The following is a 13,794-nucleotide window of genomic DNA, read 5'->3' on the forward strand; positions in this document are numbered from 1 at the left end:
ACCTTGTTATTGTAGGGTTGCCGGAGGAGAAGGAGGGGGGGGACACCTGCCCGGGGGGGTCCAGGTGCACCCATGGGTGCGGGGAGCAGCTGTTTGGGGTGCCCCCACCCCTTTCGCCCCCCACGTGCGGGGCCGGCTCCTGGCATCGCCTGGGCAGGGCGGGTGCCCCGCGGCGCCCGGTTTTCCGCCCCGGCACCCAGCTGGGCTCACGCCCTGGCACCCCCGGCACGTGTGGGGTGGGCACGTGGCGCCCGTTGGGTGTCGGGGGGGTTCAAATCCCCAGCTCCTGGAGTCGGGGGATGCAGTGGCACCGTGTCCCTGTCCCCTGTTTGTCCCAGCAGGTGAGAAAAGCTGCTGGGCAGTGCAGGGAGGGGGAAAGGGGTTTTGGGGGGGGGTAAAGGGGTTTTGTGCAGATGGCGGGGCCGGGGGGGGCCGCTCGCGTGCCCCTCGGGTGCTGGGGCCGTGCCCCCCCCCCCCCGCAGGGTGCCTGCTTGGGGCCGGGGCTGGGCCCTGGGTGAGGAGAACACCAAAGAGCGGCCCACCCAGCGCTGGTTTGCGTTCGGCTTCCCCCCCACCCCCCCCCCCCCCAGCCGAAAACAGAGGCGTCCCCAAGGGTGGCCGGGCCCTCACGGGGCTCCGGGAGGTGGTGATTTCCCAGCTGCAGCCCCCCCGTGCTCCCCCCGGCACCCAGCACCCCAAGAGAGCGAGCGGGGAACGGGGGGAGCGGCCGGGGAAGGGGGGGGGCCGGGAAGAGGTGACCGGGAAACCGCTGGGGCAGGAGGGCGGGGGGGGGCAGGAGGGCAGGGGGGGGCAGGAGGGCAGGGAGGCAGGTGGGGGGCAGGTGGGGGGGGGGGCAGGAGGGGCGGGCAGGGCCTGGCGCTGCCTTCGTGGGGAGGGGGAGGACGGGGCTGTGCTGGAAGCTGTGGGATGCTCCGGTTCCAGCTGCTCCGCAGCCCTGGGGGATGTCCCCATCCCAATCCCTGTCCCCGTCCCATCCCAGTCCCTGTCCCCATCCCAATCCCTGTCCCCGTCCCATCCCATCCCAGTCCCTGTCCCCATCCCAATCCCTGTCCCCATCCCAATCCCTGTCCCCGTCCCATCCCAGTCCCTGTCCCCATCCCAAGCCCTGTCCCCATCCCAATCCCTGTTCCCTTCCCATCCCAATCCTTGACCCCATCCCCTCCCATCCTGTCCCTGTTCCAGTCTCTGTCCCCATCTCGTTCCCTTCCCATCCCAATCCTTGACCCCATGCCCTCCCATCCCTGTCCCCATTCCCATCCCTGTCCCCATCCTGTCCCTGTTCCCATCCCTGTTCCCACCCCTGTCCCTGTTCCCATCCCGTCCCTGTTCCCATCCCACCCCTGTCCCCATCCCAGGGGTGCTCGCTGCTCCCCGTCCCCCCCCGCAGTCCCCCCTTTCCCGGATTCCGCCGTTTATCCCGGGACCTTTGGCCCAGTTGGGAGCAGCCGCAGAGCGGGGCCGCAGCCAGCACCGGGCCCCACGCCAGGACCCGGGGGGGGCGGCCGGCCAGCGGCCCCGCGGGAGGGGCATGGCCCTGTGCTCCCCCCGGGCTGGGGGCGGGGTGGGGGGCAGCAGCTCCAGCCCCGCTGTCTCCAGCGTCCCGCTCTTTACGGCCCAGCAGAGCCGCAGCCGCTGCCGGGGGAGGGGGGTTGTTATTGTAGGGTCTCTGGGGCGGCTGCTCCCTGGCCTGGGGCAGATGCCTGCAGCCCCCCCAGCTGTCCCCCCCCCCAGCTCGGCGCTCTCTGCCCATACTTGGCCTGCAGCGGGGCCGACCCTTCACCTGCTGGGAGGGCGGCCAGGGCGCCGGGGGGGGGACAACACTGTGGCATGGGGGGGGGCTGGGGTGGTGGTGGGGGTCCCCATGACGTCGCTGCGTGGATGGACGCACTGCGTGTGGCATGGCCAGAGCCACTGGCTCCCGGTGGAGCGACCCCCCCCCCCCCCCCCCCCCCGGGGACCCCACACCAGGAGGTAATGGCAGAGCAGCGAGGGCAGACGGGGAAACTGAGGCACAGGGGGTTTGGGCACCCGCAGCCCCCATGTTGGGGCCATTTCCCCCCCCCCCCCCAGGGCGCTGACCCTGCACCCAAGCACGGGTTTTTTCCCCAAATTCGTTTTTTTCAGCCCGGAGAGGTGGCAGCGGCCGGACCCAGCTTGCAGTGGGGGCTGAGCAAAGGGGAACCCCCCTCCCCTGGTGCCCGCTGCCTGGAGGCCCCCCCAGGCCAGGTAATTAACCGCGTTGCTCGCTAACGAGAGCCCCCCGTGTGCCCCCTCCCCAGCCCGAGGCCCCGAGGCGGCGGTGGTCTGGCTGAGCCCTTTATTCGCGGCCTGGCCCCCCAGGGGCCGACCCGCCAGCAGTACAAAAAACAGCCCCCCCCGACCCCCCACCCACCCCCCCAGTACAAAACGGTACAAAACGGATACTGGTAGGAACTGGGAGCGCCGCGACCCCCCCGGCAGCGCCGGCTTCCACCCGTTGGGAACACCGGAGCCCAACGCCGCGGGCGTCAAACCGCGCTGCGCTCCCCGGGGCCGCGGCTCGGGGCGAAGGCACCGGCGCGGTGAGCGCTGGGTTTGGTTTGCGAAGCCCCCCTGGGGCTGGCGCCTGCCCCTGCGCGTGGGGTCTGCGACGCGGGCGCGACGCGGCCCTGCGGCACCTCCGGGCTCTTCCGCCGCTTCCCGCGTCGGCGCCGGGGCACTTTGGGTTTCTCGGCCGGCCGCGCCGCGGCCCAGCCCAGCGCACGAGGGCACGCGTGGCCGCTCCATCGCCTCTGCCGCGCGCGTTGCCTGGCCGGAGCCGCCGCCGCTCCTCCTGCGGCCAGCGAGGCCCGCGCCGCGGCACGTGTCCGTCATGGCGGAGTCGCAGTCCGGAAAAAGCGGGAGAGAACTCCCCCCCGGGCGCTCACTGCACGTTGTTGTTCGCCACGCAGGGATCCACCTGAGGGAGGGGGCAGAGCGGCCGCTCAGACGCTGGAGGGGCTCGGCCCCGAGCCGGAGCCCCCCCAGCGCCGTCCCCGTGCCCCCCGCCGCCGCGCCGGCCCCGCTCCTCACCTCCGTGTAGGTGGGTGGCGGCATGAACTTGAACTCGGGCGCGTACATGAAGATGGGGCTGTCGAAGCTGTCGGGGTCATCCAGCAGCGGCGTGGTGGGGCTCTCCAGGCGGTGGTCTTCAGGGACGATGTCCAGGTAGCAGGGGGGGGCTGCGGGGGGAAGGGGGGACACGTCAGCTCGCCGACGTCTCCCGCGTTCCCCCGTCGCAGCCCGCCGTAACCCCCCCCAGCCCCCCCAGACTCATGGGGGGTCAGAGCGGCCCCCGCTCACCTTCGGGAGCGTCGGGGAGGTTCAGATCCACCCAGCTCATCTCGGAGCTGGTCTGACTGGCCATGCTGGAGCTGCGGCTCCCGATGCCCGAGCGGCTGCCGATGACCAGGGGCAGCTCCAGGATGATCTTCTTGGAGCCCGGGACGCTGACGTAGATCTGCCAGGGGAAGGAGCCCAGTTTGAAGGGACGTCGGGAACCCGGTGGGGACACAGAGCCCGCCGACACCTCGGCCGGCCGCGCCGCTCACCTGCAGGAAGTACTCCACGCGCAGGATGTTGCAGCCCAGGATGGACGGCTTCAGCTTCTTGACGCGGATGGTTTTGCCGCGCCAGGACTCGGACATGCCTGAGATGATGTGGTTGCCTCGGACGCAGGAGAGTTTCTGGGTGAACACCTTGGTCTGCCCGTTGGCCAGGTAGGTGTGCTTGGCCACGATGGCCGCTTTGGGCACCACGATGCGGGAGCACGTGTTCTCGAAGTCGGCGTTGATGCAGATGTCGTCGCCTGCGGGAGGGAAGCGCGCCTGGCGTGAAGGGAGGTCGGCGGCAGGATGCCCGTTTTGGCCCCCGATGCGCGGGCACTGCCCGTCCCGCCACCCCGCGCCCCTCTCCGCCCCGCCGAGAGCGCAGCGCAGGCTCTCACCTTCGCAGAACCCCTTCCTGTCGATCTGGGCGCTGACTGAGACGCGTCCGTCGGGAATGAACATGCAGGACACCTTCTTCTCCTTCTTGGCAGCTACTGGGGACTGAGGAGGAAGACGACTGTTACCGAGGCGACAGCTGCCCGTGCTTCCCACCCCACACCTTCCTTCCTCCCGTTTTGTTTCGCAACCGAAGCTTCGAGTTCCGCATGGGCTCGAGTGTCTCGCTGCCAAGCGAAAGCAGAACGAGCGCCTCTCTTCATTCTGCCTCGGTGTAGCTTTCCAGAAGTAACTAGAGCTCCTTAAGAACTAAGTACTCAATCCGTGCCCAGCAATAAAGCCTATTAGGGGAGTCTTAACGACAGAGGTCAGACTGACCCTCCCCGAGGGCTTTTCCCTCTCGTAACGCCCGCTGACACCCAAACCTCAAAGCAAAGCAGCGCTCACCAGCAATTCCGGAGTGTTCACGTCGACGGGATCCATAACCTCGAAGCGCTTCTTTATCTCCTGAGTGGGAAAGGACGGGCGCTCCAGGAAGGCCTTCACCCAGTAATCCACGCAGCCGTACTTGCCCTTGAAGGTGGTACCCAGCGGCCTGCGGCAGGAGACACTTGTTAGACACATCCGAGGCGACAAAGGAACGTCCCGTAGCAGTCAAGTCTCACCGAGAGGCAGCGCTCCTCTCGTACTTACCCCTGGGGAAGCTCGAATCCAAACTTGTACTCGTACTTGTTCCCGGGTCTCAGGATTACGGAGCCGTCCCCATCTGGGAAAAGAGAAAGCGAAGGGCAACGTCAGCTGAAGCTCTGTGAGTTTGTTCTTAAGCATGATCCCCTGTCCTGCTGACACAGGCGGCGATGAAGGCAGGCGCTGCAGGGGCTGGAGCCGCATGAGCTGTTCAGTGAGAGCCACCCACACTGCCCCCCACGAAGAGCCCGAGCCCCCGGCGCCCGCTCGCATGCAGGGCAGCGCTGCTCGCTTCGTCTCACTTCTCCTTTCAACAGCCCCATCCGAGGCCGGAACGCCGTGCCCCGATGCGCCTTGCCGTCGCCTCTCCTCGCCACACCCCATGGGAGCGCCCAGCACCCGCTTCTCCCCTCAGCTATCTCGGCATCTCCCAGCCTGCGCGTCGCCCCGGTTATCTCTCCCAGGACACTCTGCCAAGGCCCCGTATCTCTCGCCTTCCCTGCAGCCGGCCAAACACGGAGGCCCACAGCAGACTCCTTGTCTCGGGCCAGATCTGTGCCACCGTGTCGGCACCCCCGGCTGAGGCCGAGCCCCGAACTCGCTCCCTGCGGGCACACCCCATCCCTGCCAGCCGTGCCGGCACCCAACGGCTTCAGCACGCTCTGGCGGGCAGCTCGCCCTGCTTGCAAACTTCGCACCTGGCTTTGCCCAGCCCTGCTGAGCTCTGCCTGCCCGCGGGTTCCCACGAACTGCTCATTTCGCCGGAGTCCCAGCCACCGTCGAACCCCGCTCCCGCCTCAGCGCCGAGCGAGACTCCGCAACTCCTCGCCCCAACCCGGCCACCGCGATCCCCACCGGGACGCGGCCAAAGCCCGGCTCTGGCCTCCTCCGCCGGAGAAGCCGCCACCAACGGGCGACCTCGACGCCCTCTCCTCCCCCCCACCCCGTCCCGCTCCCAGCCCCTCACCAGTGGGCTGCTCCTCCAGCGCCAGCACGTCCTCGAAGCGCAGGTACTCCATCTCCTGCCGGCACTGCTGTGGGCCCTTGGCCCAGTTGACCTTGGCCACCCCGCAGGCCAGCACCCTGACGGCATTGACGCGCGTCACCTCGGCCACCTCCACCAGCACGCGCCCGGCCACCTTCTCCCCGCTGCAGTACACCTTCTCGGGCTCGCTGAAGGTCATCAGGAAAGTCTTCACCTTCTTGAACATCACCATGGCGGACGGACACTGGAGAACGCAGCGAGGGTGCGAGAACCGCGGGGTTTTTTGATCCCCCCGAAGAGGAAACGGGCTGATTTCAGTCAGAAAAGGCAACGCAACCCTGGGGTGCGGGCAGCCGGCGGGGCACGGGGCGGGGGGGTGGTCGGCGCGGTCGCTCCTCACCGCTCGCTGCCCTCAACGCGCTGCGAGCGGCCCCGCCGGCCGCGGCCCTTTTATAGGCTCTGCCTCCCCGCCCGCGCTTGTTGATGCCAGGAGTATCACGCCGAGGGCGCGTGGACAGCGGCTCCGCACGCGTGATCAGCGCCCCCATTGGCCGCCGGGACGTTGTTTACAGCCCGGCGGCCAATCGGAGCGCTGCTCGGGGAGCATGGACAGCGTGTGAAGGAGAGGCGAGCGTGTACTGGGGATGGGAGGGTGGAGGAAAGGGGGGGACGAGCGACAGCTCGGGGGGCCAATGGGAAGCGAGAGCGAGCGGCGGCGGCGGCCAATGGCGAGCAGGGAACGGGACGTAATGTTCCCAGCCGGGAGGGAGGGGGAGAGGCCCCTCCGGGTGGGTGCCCTGCCCAGTTTAGGAGCTTACTGGGTCGGGCCGTGCTGTACTGGGCGAACTGGGAGCGGCTGGGCGGGGCCTGTGGTGCTCCCCTCACCCCTCTGGGGGGGTCTCCTGCCCCTTCCTCAGCCCCCTTCCAGGGCAGCCTGGGGGTATTGCCACAGCCCCCCCCCCGCCCTCCCCTCAGCGGGCACCTGAGGGGTCTCCTCAGCCCCCCCCCCCCCCATTATTTGAGGTGAATAAGGACGGATTTGGGGTGGGGGATCGAAGCTTGACCCTGTGGGCCTGCCTACACCCTTCTGAGGTGCCGGGGGGGGGATTTCCACAGCCCCTCCCTGGCCTCCCCTCAGCAGGCACCTGAGGGGTCTCCTCAGCCCGCCCCCCCACATTATTTGAGGTAAATAAGGACGGATTTGGGGTGGGGGATTGAAGCTTGACCCTGTGGGCCTGCCTGCACCCTTCTGGGGTGCCATGGGGGGGGGAGCTTTCCACAGCCCCCCCCCTCCTCTCAGTGGGTGCCTGAGGGGTCTGCTCAGCCCCTCCCCTGATTATTTGAGGTAAATAAGGACGGATTTGGGGTGGGGGATCAAAGCTTGACCCTGTGGGCCTGCCTGCGCCCTTCTGGGCCACCATGGGGGGGGGGGATTTCCACAGCCCCCCTCGACCCCCTGATGGGGGCCCCGCACCCCCTCCCCACCCACCACCCCTGCTGCCCCTCACGACGTTGTGCGGCTCGGAGGGACGCGTGACCCCCCCCGCTGCTTCCCTGTGCTTTGGGACCCTTCGAGCCAGCGCCTTTGGGGGGGGGTGGGGGGGGGCCACACAACACAGCCGACGAGCAAAGCTGAGGCGAGCGTTTATTTTTAAGATCTCAACGTCTCGACGCTTCTCGCTGTTCGCCCTAGAAGACGGGGGAGTCTTCTGGGTGACAAGTCTACCCGGATGGAAAGGGGGGGGGGCAACCGACCACATCGCTCCCCCGAACCGTCCCCGTGGCAGGGCCCTCGTCCCAGCCGGGCTCTGGGGAGCGGGGCTGTTGCCTTGACCCCACGGGAGGCTTTCGCCTCGAAGAAACCCTCGAATTTTCCTTCCTAGATCATTTTTGCTGAGCAGACATTCCTCCCTGAGAGGCGGAGGCCCTTTACCCTTGGCCTGAGCAGCCGTCCATGGTTGTACGCTTCAGGAAAACACCGGGAGCGCAGGAAACGGGGAAACAATGTTTTTGGAGCCACCCAACAAAGCAAGGAATGGAAAACAGGGAGAAACAGGGGGGAAACAGGGGCTCCCGAGCCCTGCCCAGCCCCGACGAGGAAAAGGGATGTGTTTTTGTTAGGAGTTGTCTCCTTTGTCCTTTCGGAGCTTGTTTGTCCGTGGGGTTTCTGGCACGCGCCGTGCTTCGCTTTCCCTGCCGCCCTCTCCGTCGCCCGGAGTGAATTCACACCTGTTTCGTATAAACCGATAAACCGGCCAGATAGACCGGAGGGCATACACTGCTCGCCTGCCAAGCCGCGGGACAGAGTTCCCTGCTGCGAGAGCGTTATTTCCCAATTAGGTACGCAATGGAGGGACTGCACCCTTTTTCCTGCCGCCGCCGGCCCCGGCGAGCTCGCCCCATTGTTTCTCGCAGCGCACGGGGAGAAAGGTGACGGGTTAACGAAGAACGACAGATTTGTTCTAATTTGGCAAAAAGAGGAGAGCTCTCTCCGCGCAGCCGTACCAGCTCCGGGATATCTGATCCCAAAGCCCCCAGCCTGGATCCGTGCCCAGCGTGTTTACGCTCTCCGGTGTCTCCCAGGCAGACCGCAGCGGACGGGGCCGAGAGCGAACGGCTGCGATAAACAGAAGGGCAAGAAACGCTGAAGTAAACAGGACTGGCGGGCACGCCGAGGGAGCGTGGACGCCGCGTGATCAGCGGCCTCATTGGCTGGCCTGGCGCGTGACGGGGCTGCGGCTTGGATGGGAGCGGAATAGAGAATCGCATGCAAATTCGCTGCCGTATCGGGATGGAAAGTCCCCAGGGGACTCGCGTCCGGGTAAGGATGTATAAAGCGCTGCCTGCAAAGTAAACTTTGTCTCACTCGCAGCACAGGTTGAGCCCGTGCCGGGATACACGCCGCAGAAGACGTAGCCAGCCCGGCTCTCACAGCCCGTGCCCGCCCGCTCTCGGACAGTGAAACGCATTCCAGCAATGTCAAAGGACGGTCGAGTGCCCGGCCAAAAAGCTCGCCAAAAATACGCTCCAAGGCACGTTCCACAGCCCCAGCCCTCTCCAAATCTCTCTTCGTCTGTCAATCAGCTGCTGCCCTTTGCTCCCCTGACCCCCATCTGGCTGGCAGTGCCTGCTGGTGCCTGCTGCGGGAGTAGGAGCAGCTGCGATTTCCTCAGGGCTGGGACCTGGTTCGCAAAGTTTCCCATGCAAGCAGCACCCTGGATTAAGCAAGGGTTTCGGAAACACTTAGGCATTTTAGCTTGTAAAAAGGAAAGCTTCGAAATGTCACGTCTCCTTTGAAAAACAAGGGCAGCGGGAGGGCGGCCGGTTGGGTTTCTGGGCACAGACCAGTGCTTGGGGGCTTCCTTGCTCCCACCAAGCAATTATTTTATGGCATTCACCCCCCCCTCGGCTTATTTCCTGTGGGGATCACGGTGCTCGGAGGATGGAGAGCAAGACTACTGCTGAGGGTGGCCGGGGAGGGCGGCCGGAGCCTTGACCCCCCACAGCATGCCTGGCCAGGGGCGAGGAGAGCTGCGTGACTAACACTGCGCTTCGAAAGCAGCAGGGCTGGGCTTCGCTGGAAACCGGGCCCTGGGGTGACTCACGGAGAGCCGGGGCTGCTGCCTGGGTCACAGAGAAGGAATTGGGTACGGCAGAAACTGGGCGGGCTGGGAATGGCCCTGGTTCCCACCATCTGAATCCTGCTGCTAATAAAAGCCTGGTGCTGATAAAACCCCTTTTTTTCCCCCCTCCCGGTCTAGGTGATGGGGAGCTGCTGCCCAGCGTTGCCCGGAGAAGCCATGCTCCTCCCGTGGCCGGCTGTCCTTTGCCCCCTCTGCCAGCCCCAAAGAGATCTGGTGGGTGCCTGCCGGCGGCTGCAGCCCTGGAGCTGCTCGCTGCTGTTTTCTCCATTTTTTTCGCCATATATGGTTGCTTCCAGCAAGTTTGAGGCGGGGAAGAGAGGGACGCGAAGGGATTCCCAGTGGCCCCAGCAAGGGGACAGAGTGTGCCTGTAGTGCGGTCGAGAGCGGGAGCTGGGGTGGAAGAGGCATTTCCTCTGGCGAGGTTGTTTATGTCCGGAGAACACGATAAATGGGTCCCACGCTGGGTGCACCGGCTGCGTGTCGCTGCAGCTGGAAGACGAGGGGCTGTGGGGCTTGGCTGGCTCCTGGGAAGCCGCCGCTCGCCCCACGCTCGGCTCCTCGCCGCTCCGTTGGGCTGTGCCCGCGGCAGGAAGCCGACAGCGCGAGGGCCGCTGGAGATTTCTAGGTCTGGAAGCAGGCGGCGAAGCAAGGGGAGCGTCTCCGTTTCAGTTTCGAAATAAAACCAACTTTTTGGGGAGGTTGTTCAGGTTTGGGGGGGGGTCTGGCTGGAGGCAGGGGGGGCACAGCACCGCTGGGTGCTGGAATGTGGAAGCGTTTCCAGGGATCTACCAGGAACGGGTTGGAAGGCTCTCGGGGCAGATCCCAGTTCGGGGTTTCCAAAACCGGCTTTTTTGTGGCTTTCATCCGCAGCGATGACTTGTCTCCCCGCCGCCCGTGCTTCGCAGCGCTGTGCAGGTTGCGTGGTATTTTGAAATGCTTTGTGGCACACACGTCGCGGGTCGGGATCCCCTTTTCCCCTTCCCCATCCCCACGGAATGGGGAGACGTCCCCTCAGGGCTCGGGCGCGAGGACTTTCTCCCCAGAACCCCAAGCTTCCAGCTCCTGCCGAGGAGCGTGATGGGAAAGCTCTCCCTGGCAGATAGTTCTTTGCCGGGGTGGGATTTCTTCACTCCTTTTCTGGCCAGATCATGTTTTCACAACAGAGGAAGGGGAAAGCCAGAGCGAAGTGTCAACAGCCCGTGACAAGAGACTGAACCCAGTCATCCATAAACAAGGAGGAATTTGGAGTTCGGAGCTTGGGAAGCCCCGTTTCTGTCATCTGCTCTGGGCAGGAAGACTCAGCTGCACCGGCTCTTTCCTCTGGCTCGGTGAGCGTGACCTCTCCCGGGCTCCCGGCGCATGGCAGGGCCAGCTGAGCCCGCTGCTCTCGCCTCCGTCGGCCAAGCCTTCCTCTTCTAAAGAACAAATCCAGCTCCTCGCTTTGCCAGACCAGTCCGCTAGCTCCTCTCTGCCTCTGGTGCCAGCTGGGTTTGGAATAGGTTGTTACAAAGGGACGAAAAACTATTGTAAAGCGAAAGATTTCCTGAGCTTCCATCCCTGCTCTGTCCAGTTGTCCTGCGAAAGGCCCCAGCTGGGGCCACAGATGCTGGAGAGAGCAAAGAAATGGGGGAGGTTTTCCAGCAGCCAGAGCTACTCCGAGGCTGCCGGCGCGTGTGTGTGTGCCGGGGGGCCAGGGGATCCTCGCCGGAGACGCTCACCCCGAACATCAAGCTTCCTAATTTGGAGAGTCAGGTTGGGCGGCCAAAATCGTGGGGGACACACACAATCCCCTCCTAGACCTCCTTCCCCCTCACTGATCCCACAGGCAGCGAGGCCAGGTGCCGAAACCCTGGTGGGAGCGCTTTGGGGTGTGTGGGGCGAGGGTGGGGGCTGCTGCTGCCGCTGAGCTCCTCATATCTGGGCTTGGGCAGACATCTAGAGGCTTTGCCAGGAACGACACGGCGTTGGTTCCCCTCCGTCCGCGCGTGCAGGGCGGTTGGTGGATGACGCACGCAGTAGGTTGATGATATTGGTGTGTTCGGCCTGCCCTGTCCCGGGACAAAGTTGAAGGGGAGGCAAGCAAAGTTGCATCTAAATTTGGCTGTAATGAGCCAATTTCTCGTGTTCCGAGCGTGCTGCTTGCGTGTTTGTACAAGTGAGAACAAGCATTACTCTCTCCGTTGGGTATTGACAAGAAGGAATGGCCGCACAAGGCTGACAACCCTGGCATTTGCCACTTCGTGAGGAAGAGGGGAGGTTGGACCTCTGGAGATCAGGCTGCTGTGCATCTGCTGCCCAAATACCACTGGCAGATTATTTCTTTCTTTTTTTTTTCCTGTGTTTTAAGGTTATTTTTCGTACTTGAGGAAGGGTTCCACACCAAGACGTGCCCGTTTCAGCCACCGTCCCTGTTCCTGTTCCTTCCTGGTGACGCTGCTCGAGGCGTTGGCCGTTGCGAACACGAGGAAGCCGAATCTGACCCTGACCTTTGTGGAGGAAGCTCACACCTTGGCCTTAGCGTCTTGCTAACAAATGCCGGAGTCTGGCAGGAAACGCGCTGAGGAAAGCCGCGCACTCGGGTGGTTTTTAACCCAGCGCTGCTGTTTTGGAGACCTGCTGCTGCTTCAGACAGCTCTGCTTTGCCGGGGAGAGCCTTGGCAGCTCAGCTCACGCCGCTGTGTGCCCACACTGCCACAGCGGGAGCTGGCAAACCTGGCCACGGGGATGCAGCTGTGGCTACCGCACCTCGTGCCCCAGGGCCTTGGCATTTCTCTTAGCTGCTAGAGATCGGAGTGAGACGGTGTGAAGCGGAGCAGGTTGTCCCAGACTTCTGACACCTTCCCGCGAGACCCGGTGCTGGCTGCCATTGACAACCGCCTACCAGGGCAGGCAAACCCCAGGTCTGATCCAGCCTGGGAATTCCCTTGCTCCAGCTGCCCAGGTTGGGCATCTGGATGCAGAGTGGCCCAAACTGGGCTCGCTTTTGGAAATGCTGCCTGGTGTTGCCGTGGTCTTTTTTAGCAGGTGACATATGCTAGGAAATTTAAGGGCTCGATCCAAAGCCTACTGACGTCAATGGAAATAGGTTTGTTGACATCAGAGGGCTTGGATCTGTGCCTACGTTCCATTTCTTTATTTCAGATGGCAATCTGTCAGGGGTGGAAAGGTCTCTTTTCTACTTACAGACTTCAGCACGCCTTTGAAAGGTCTTGCTTCCCCTGCAATCGTTCAGTGGAGGATGCAGAGTACAGAACGATCTGGAGAACAGGCGCAAACCCATTCAACGCTGCGGCCGTCCCTTCCGTGTTGCTGGGCCCCAGCCAGGCTGCAGCTCAGGTTCAGGCATCGTAAGAGCGGTGGTGGCCTTGTGACGTGCTGCGGCTCCCCACTGCCTGCTCCAATTGGAGCCAGAGCTTCAGGCCTTCGTGAGCTGCTCGGGGCGGTCCAGCTCACCTTATCTGGAGAGCATTGGTCAAAGTCCTCTCTACGAGGAGCATCTGGAAGATGCTCTCAGTCATATGGTTTAGTTTTAGGTTGTCCTGTGAGGAGCAGGGAGTTGGACTCCATGGTCCTTGCAGGTTCCTTCCAGCTTGAGATACTCAATGATTCTCATGGGCTTTGGGGTTTGTCGAGTGCATGATGTGAGGGGTCTTGAATCCAAAGTTCATGGGCAGACCCAGGAAACTGCTTTCCTTTTCAATGGGAACAAAGCCCTCGGAGCCCAGTTCGTTGCCTCCTTCCCAGCTGGGACGTTCGTGAGCGGGCTGGGAAGAGTGGGTTGGAATGACAGCCCTCCTGCAAAGGAGGCTGGGCACTCGCCGCACTCCTCGGGAGGGACAGAGATGGCATGATGCTGTGGGACACGTGGTGGGCCAGGCTCTGCTGCACTGCTTCTCTGCTGTGCCCCTCCACCGCCTTCACATTGCCGGTGGATCCTGGGGACTCTTCTGTCCCCACTTTACGACTGTGGAGGTACCAAGAGACTGGGTCTGGGGAGAGAATGTGGCCCCCCTCGCCTGCAAGGGTGGTCAGCCAGCGAGATCCCCATCTCTCCATTAAGAAACCCCCCTTTCCCCATGGTGTTCTTGTTGATTGGCTCCGTTGGCCGAAATCTAAAGGATGATTATATTCTACATCATAAAACCTGTGCCTGCGGCGTGACCGTGACGCTGTTTCTGGCAGTTGCGTAGCTGTGTGCTGTTAGAGAGCTGCTGTTTCACGCCCTGGAAGTGGCTGCCGTCTATTATTGGATCGAGCTGATCCTGCTTCCGTCAGGAGCTCCGGCAGCGCCAGCCCTGCGGCCTCTTCAGGGCTCCGGAGGATTTTGTCCCCGCGGGGAACGTTGCTCCCTCGGGGACCTGCAGCCTCCTGCAAAGCGGCGGAGCGTAGCGGCAAGGCTGGCTTCCTCCCCTCGTTCCGCGCGTGTATATATAGACCACAAAGTGCTCCAGAGTGAAAGGAGCAGTGGGTGGGAGGCGAGATATTATTATCTTCA

The 13,794-nt window shown here is 63.9% G+C and overlaps 1 protein-coding gene across 2 annotated transcripts; it reads right to left on the reverse strand.

Annotated features, from left to right (window-relative positions):
* Positions 1-2,419: 2,419 nt before the first annotated feature.
* Positions 2,420-6,093, reverse strand: TXNIP (thioredoxin interacting protein). Of its 2 annotated transcripts, XM_075445337.1 has the most exons (8): positions 5,638-6,090; positions 4,677-4,749; positions 4,431-4,578; positions 3,986-4,088; positions 3,591-3,847; positions 3,343-3,499; positions 3,073-3,221; positions 2,420-2,959 (listed from the first exon to the last, which is right to left on the reverse strand). In XM_075445337.1, exons 1-8 carry the CDS (start codon positions 5,885-5,887, stop codon positions 2,924-2,926), a joined length of 1,173 nt encoding a protein of 390 aa, XP_075301452.1. In that variant the 5' UTR covers positions 5,888-6,090; the 3' UTR covers positions 2,420-2,923. The 2 variants fall into 2 exon arrangements, with proteins under 2 accessions (XP_075301452.1, XP_075301451.1); XM_075445336.1 differs by having other exon boundaries at positions 3,591-4,088; positions 5,638-6,093.
* Positions 6,094-13,794: the final 7,701 nt, after the last annotated feature.

Source organism: Opisthocomus hoazin, chromosome 30, assembly GCF_030867145.1.
Source record: "Opisthocomus hoazin isolate bOpiHoa1 chromosome 30, bOpiHoa1.hap1, whole genome shotgun sequence".
Taxonomy (NCBI): domain Eukaryota; kingdom Metazoa; phylum Chordata; class Aves; order Opisthocomiformes; family Opisthocomidae; genus Opisthocomus; species Opisthocomus hoazin.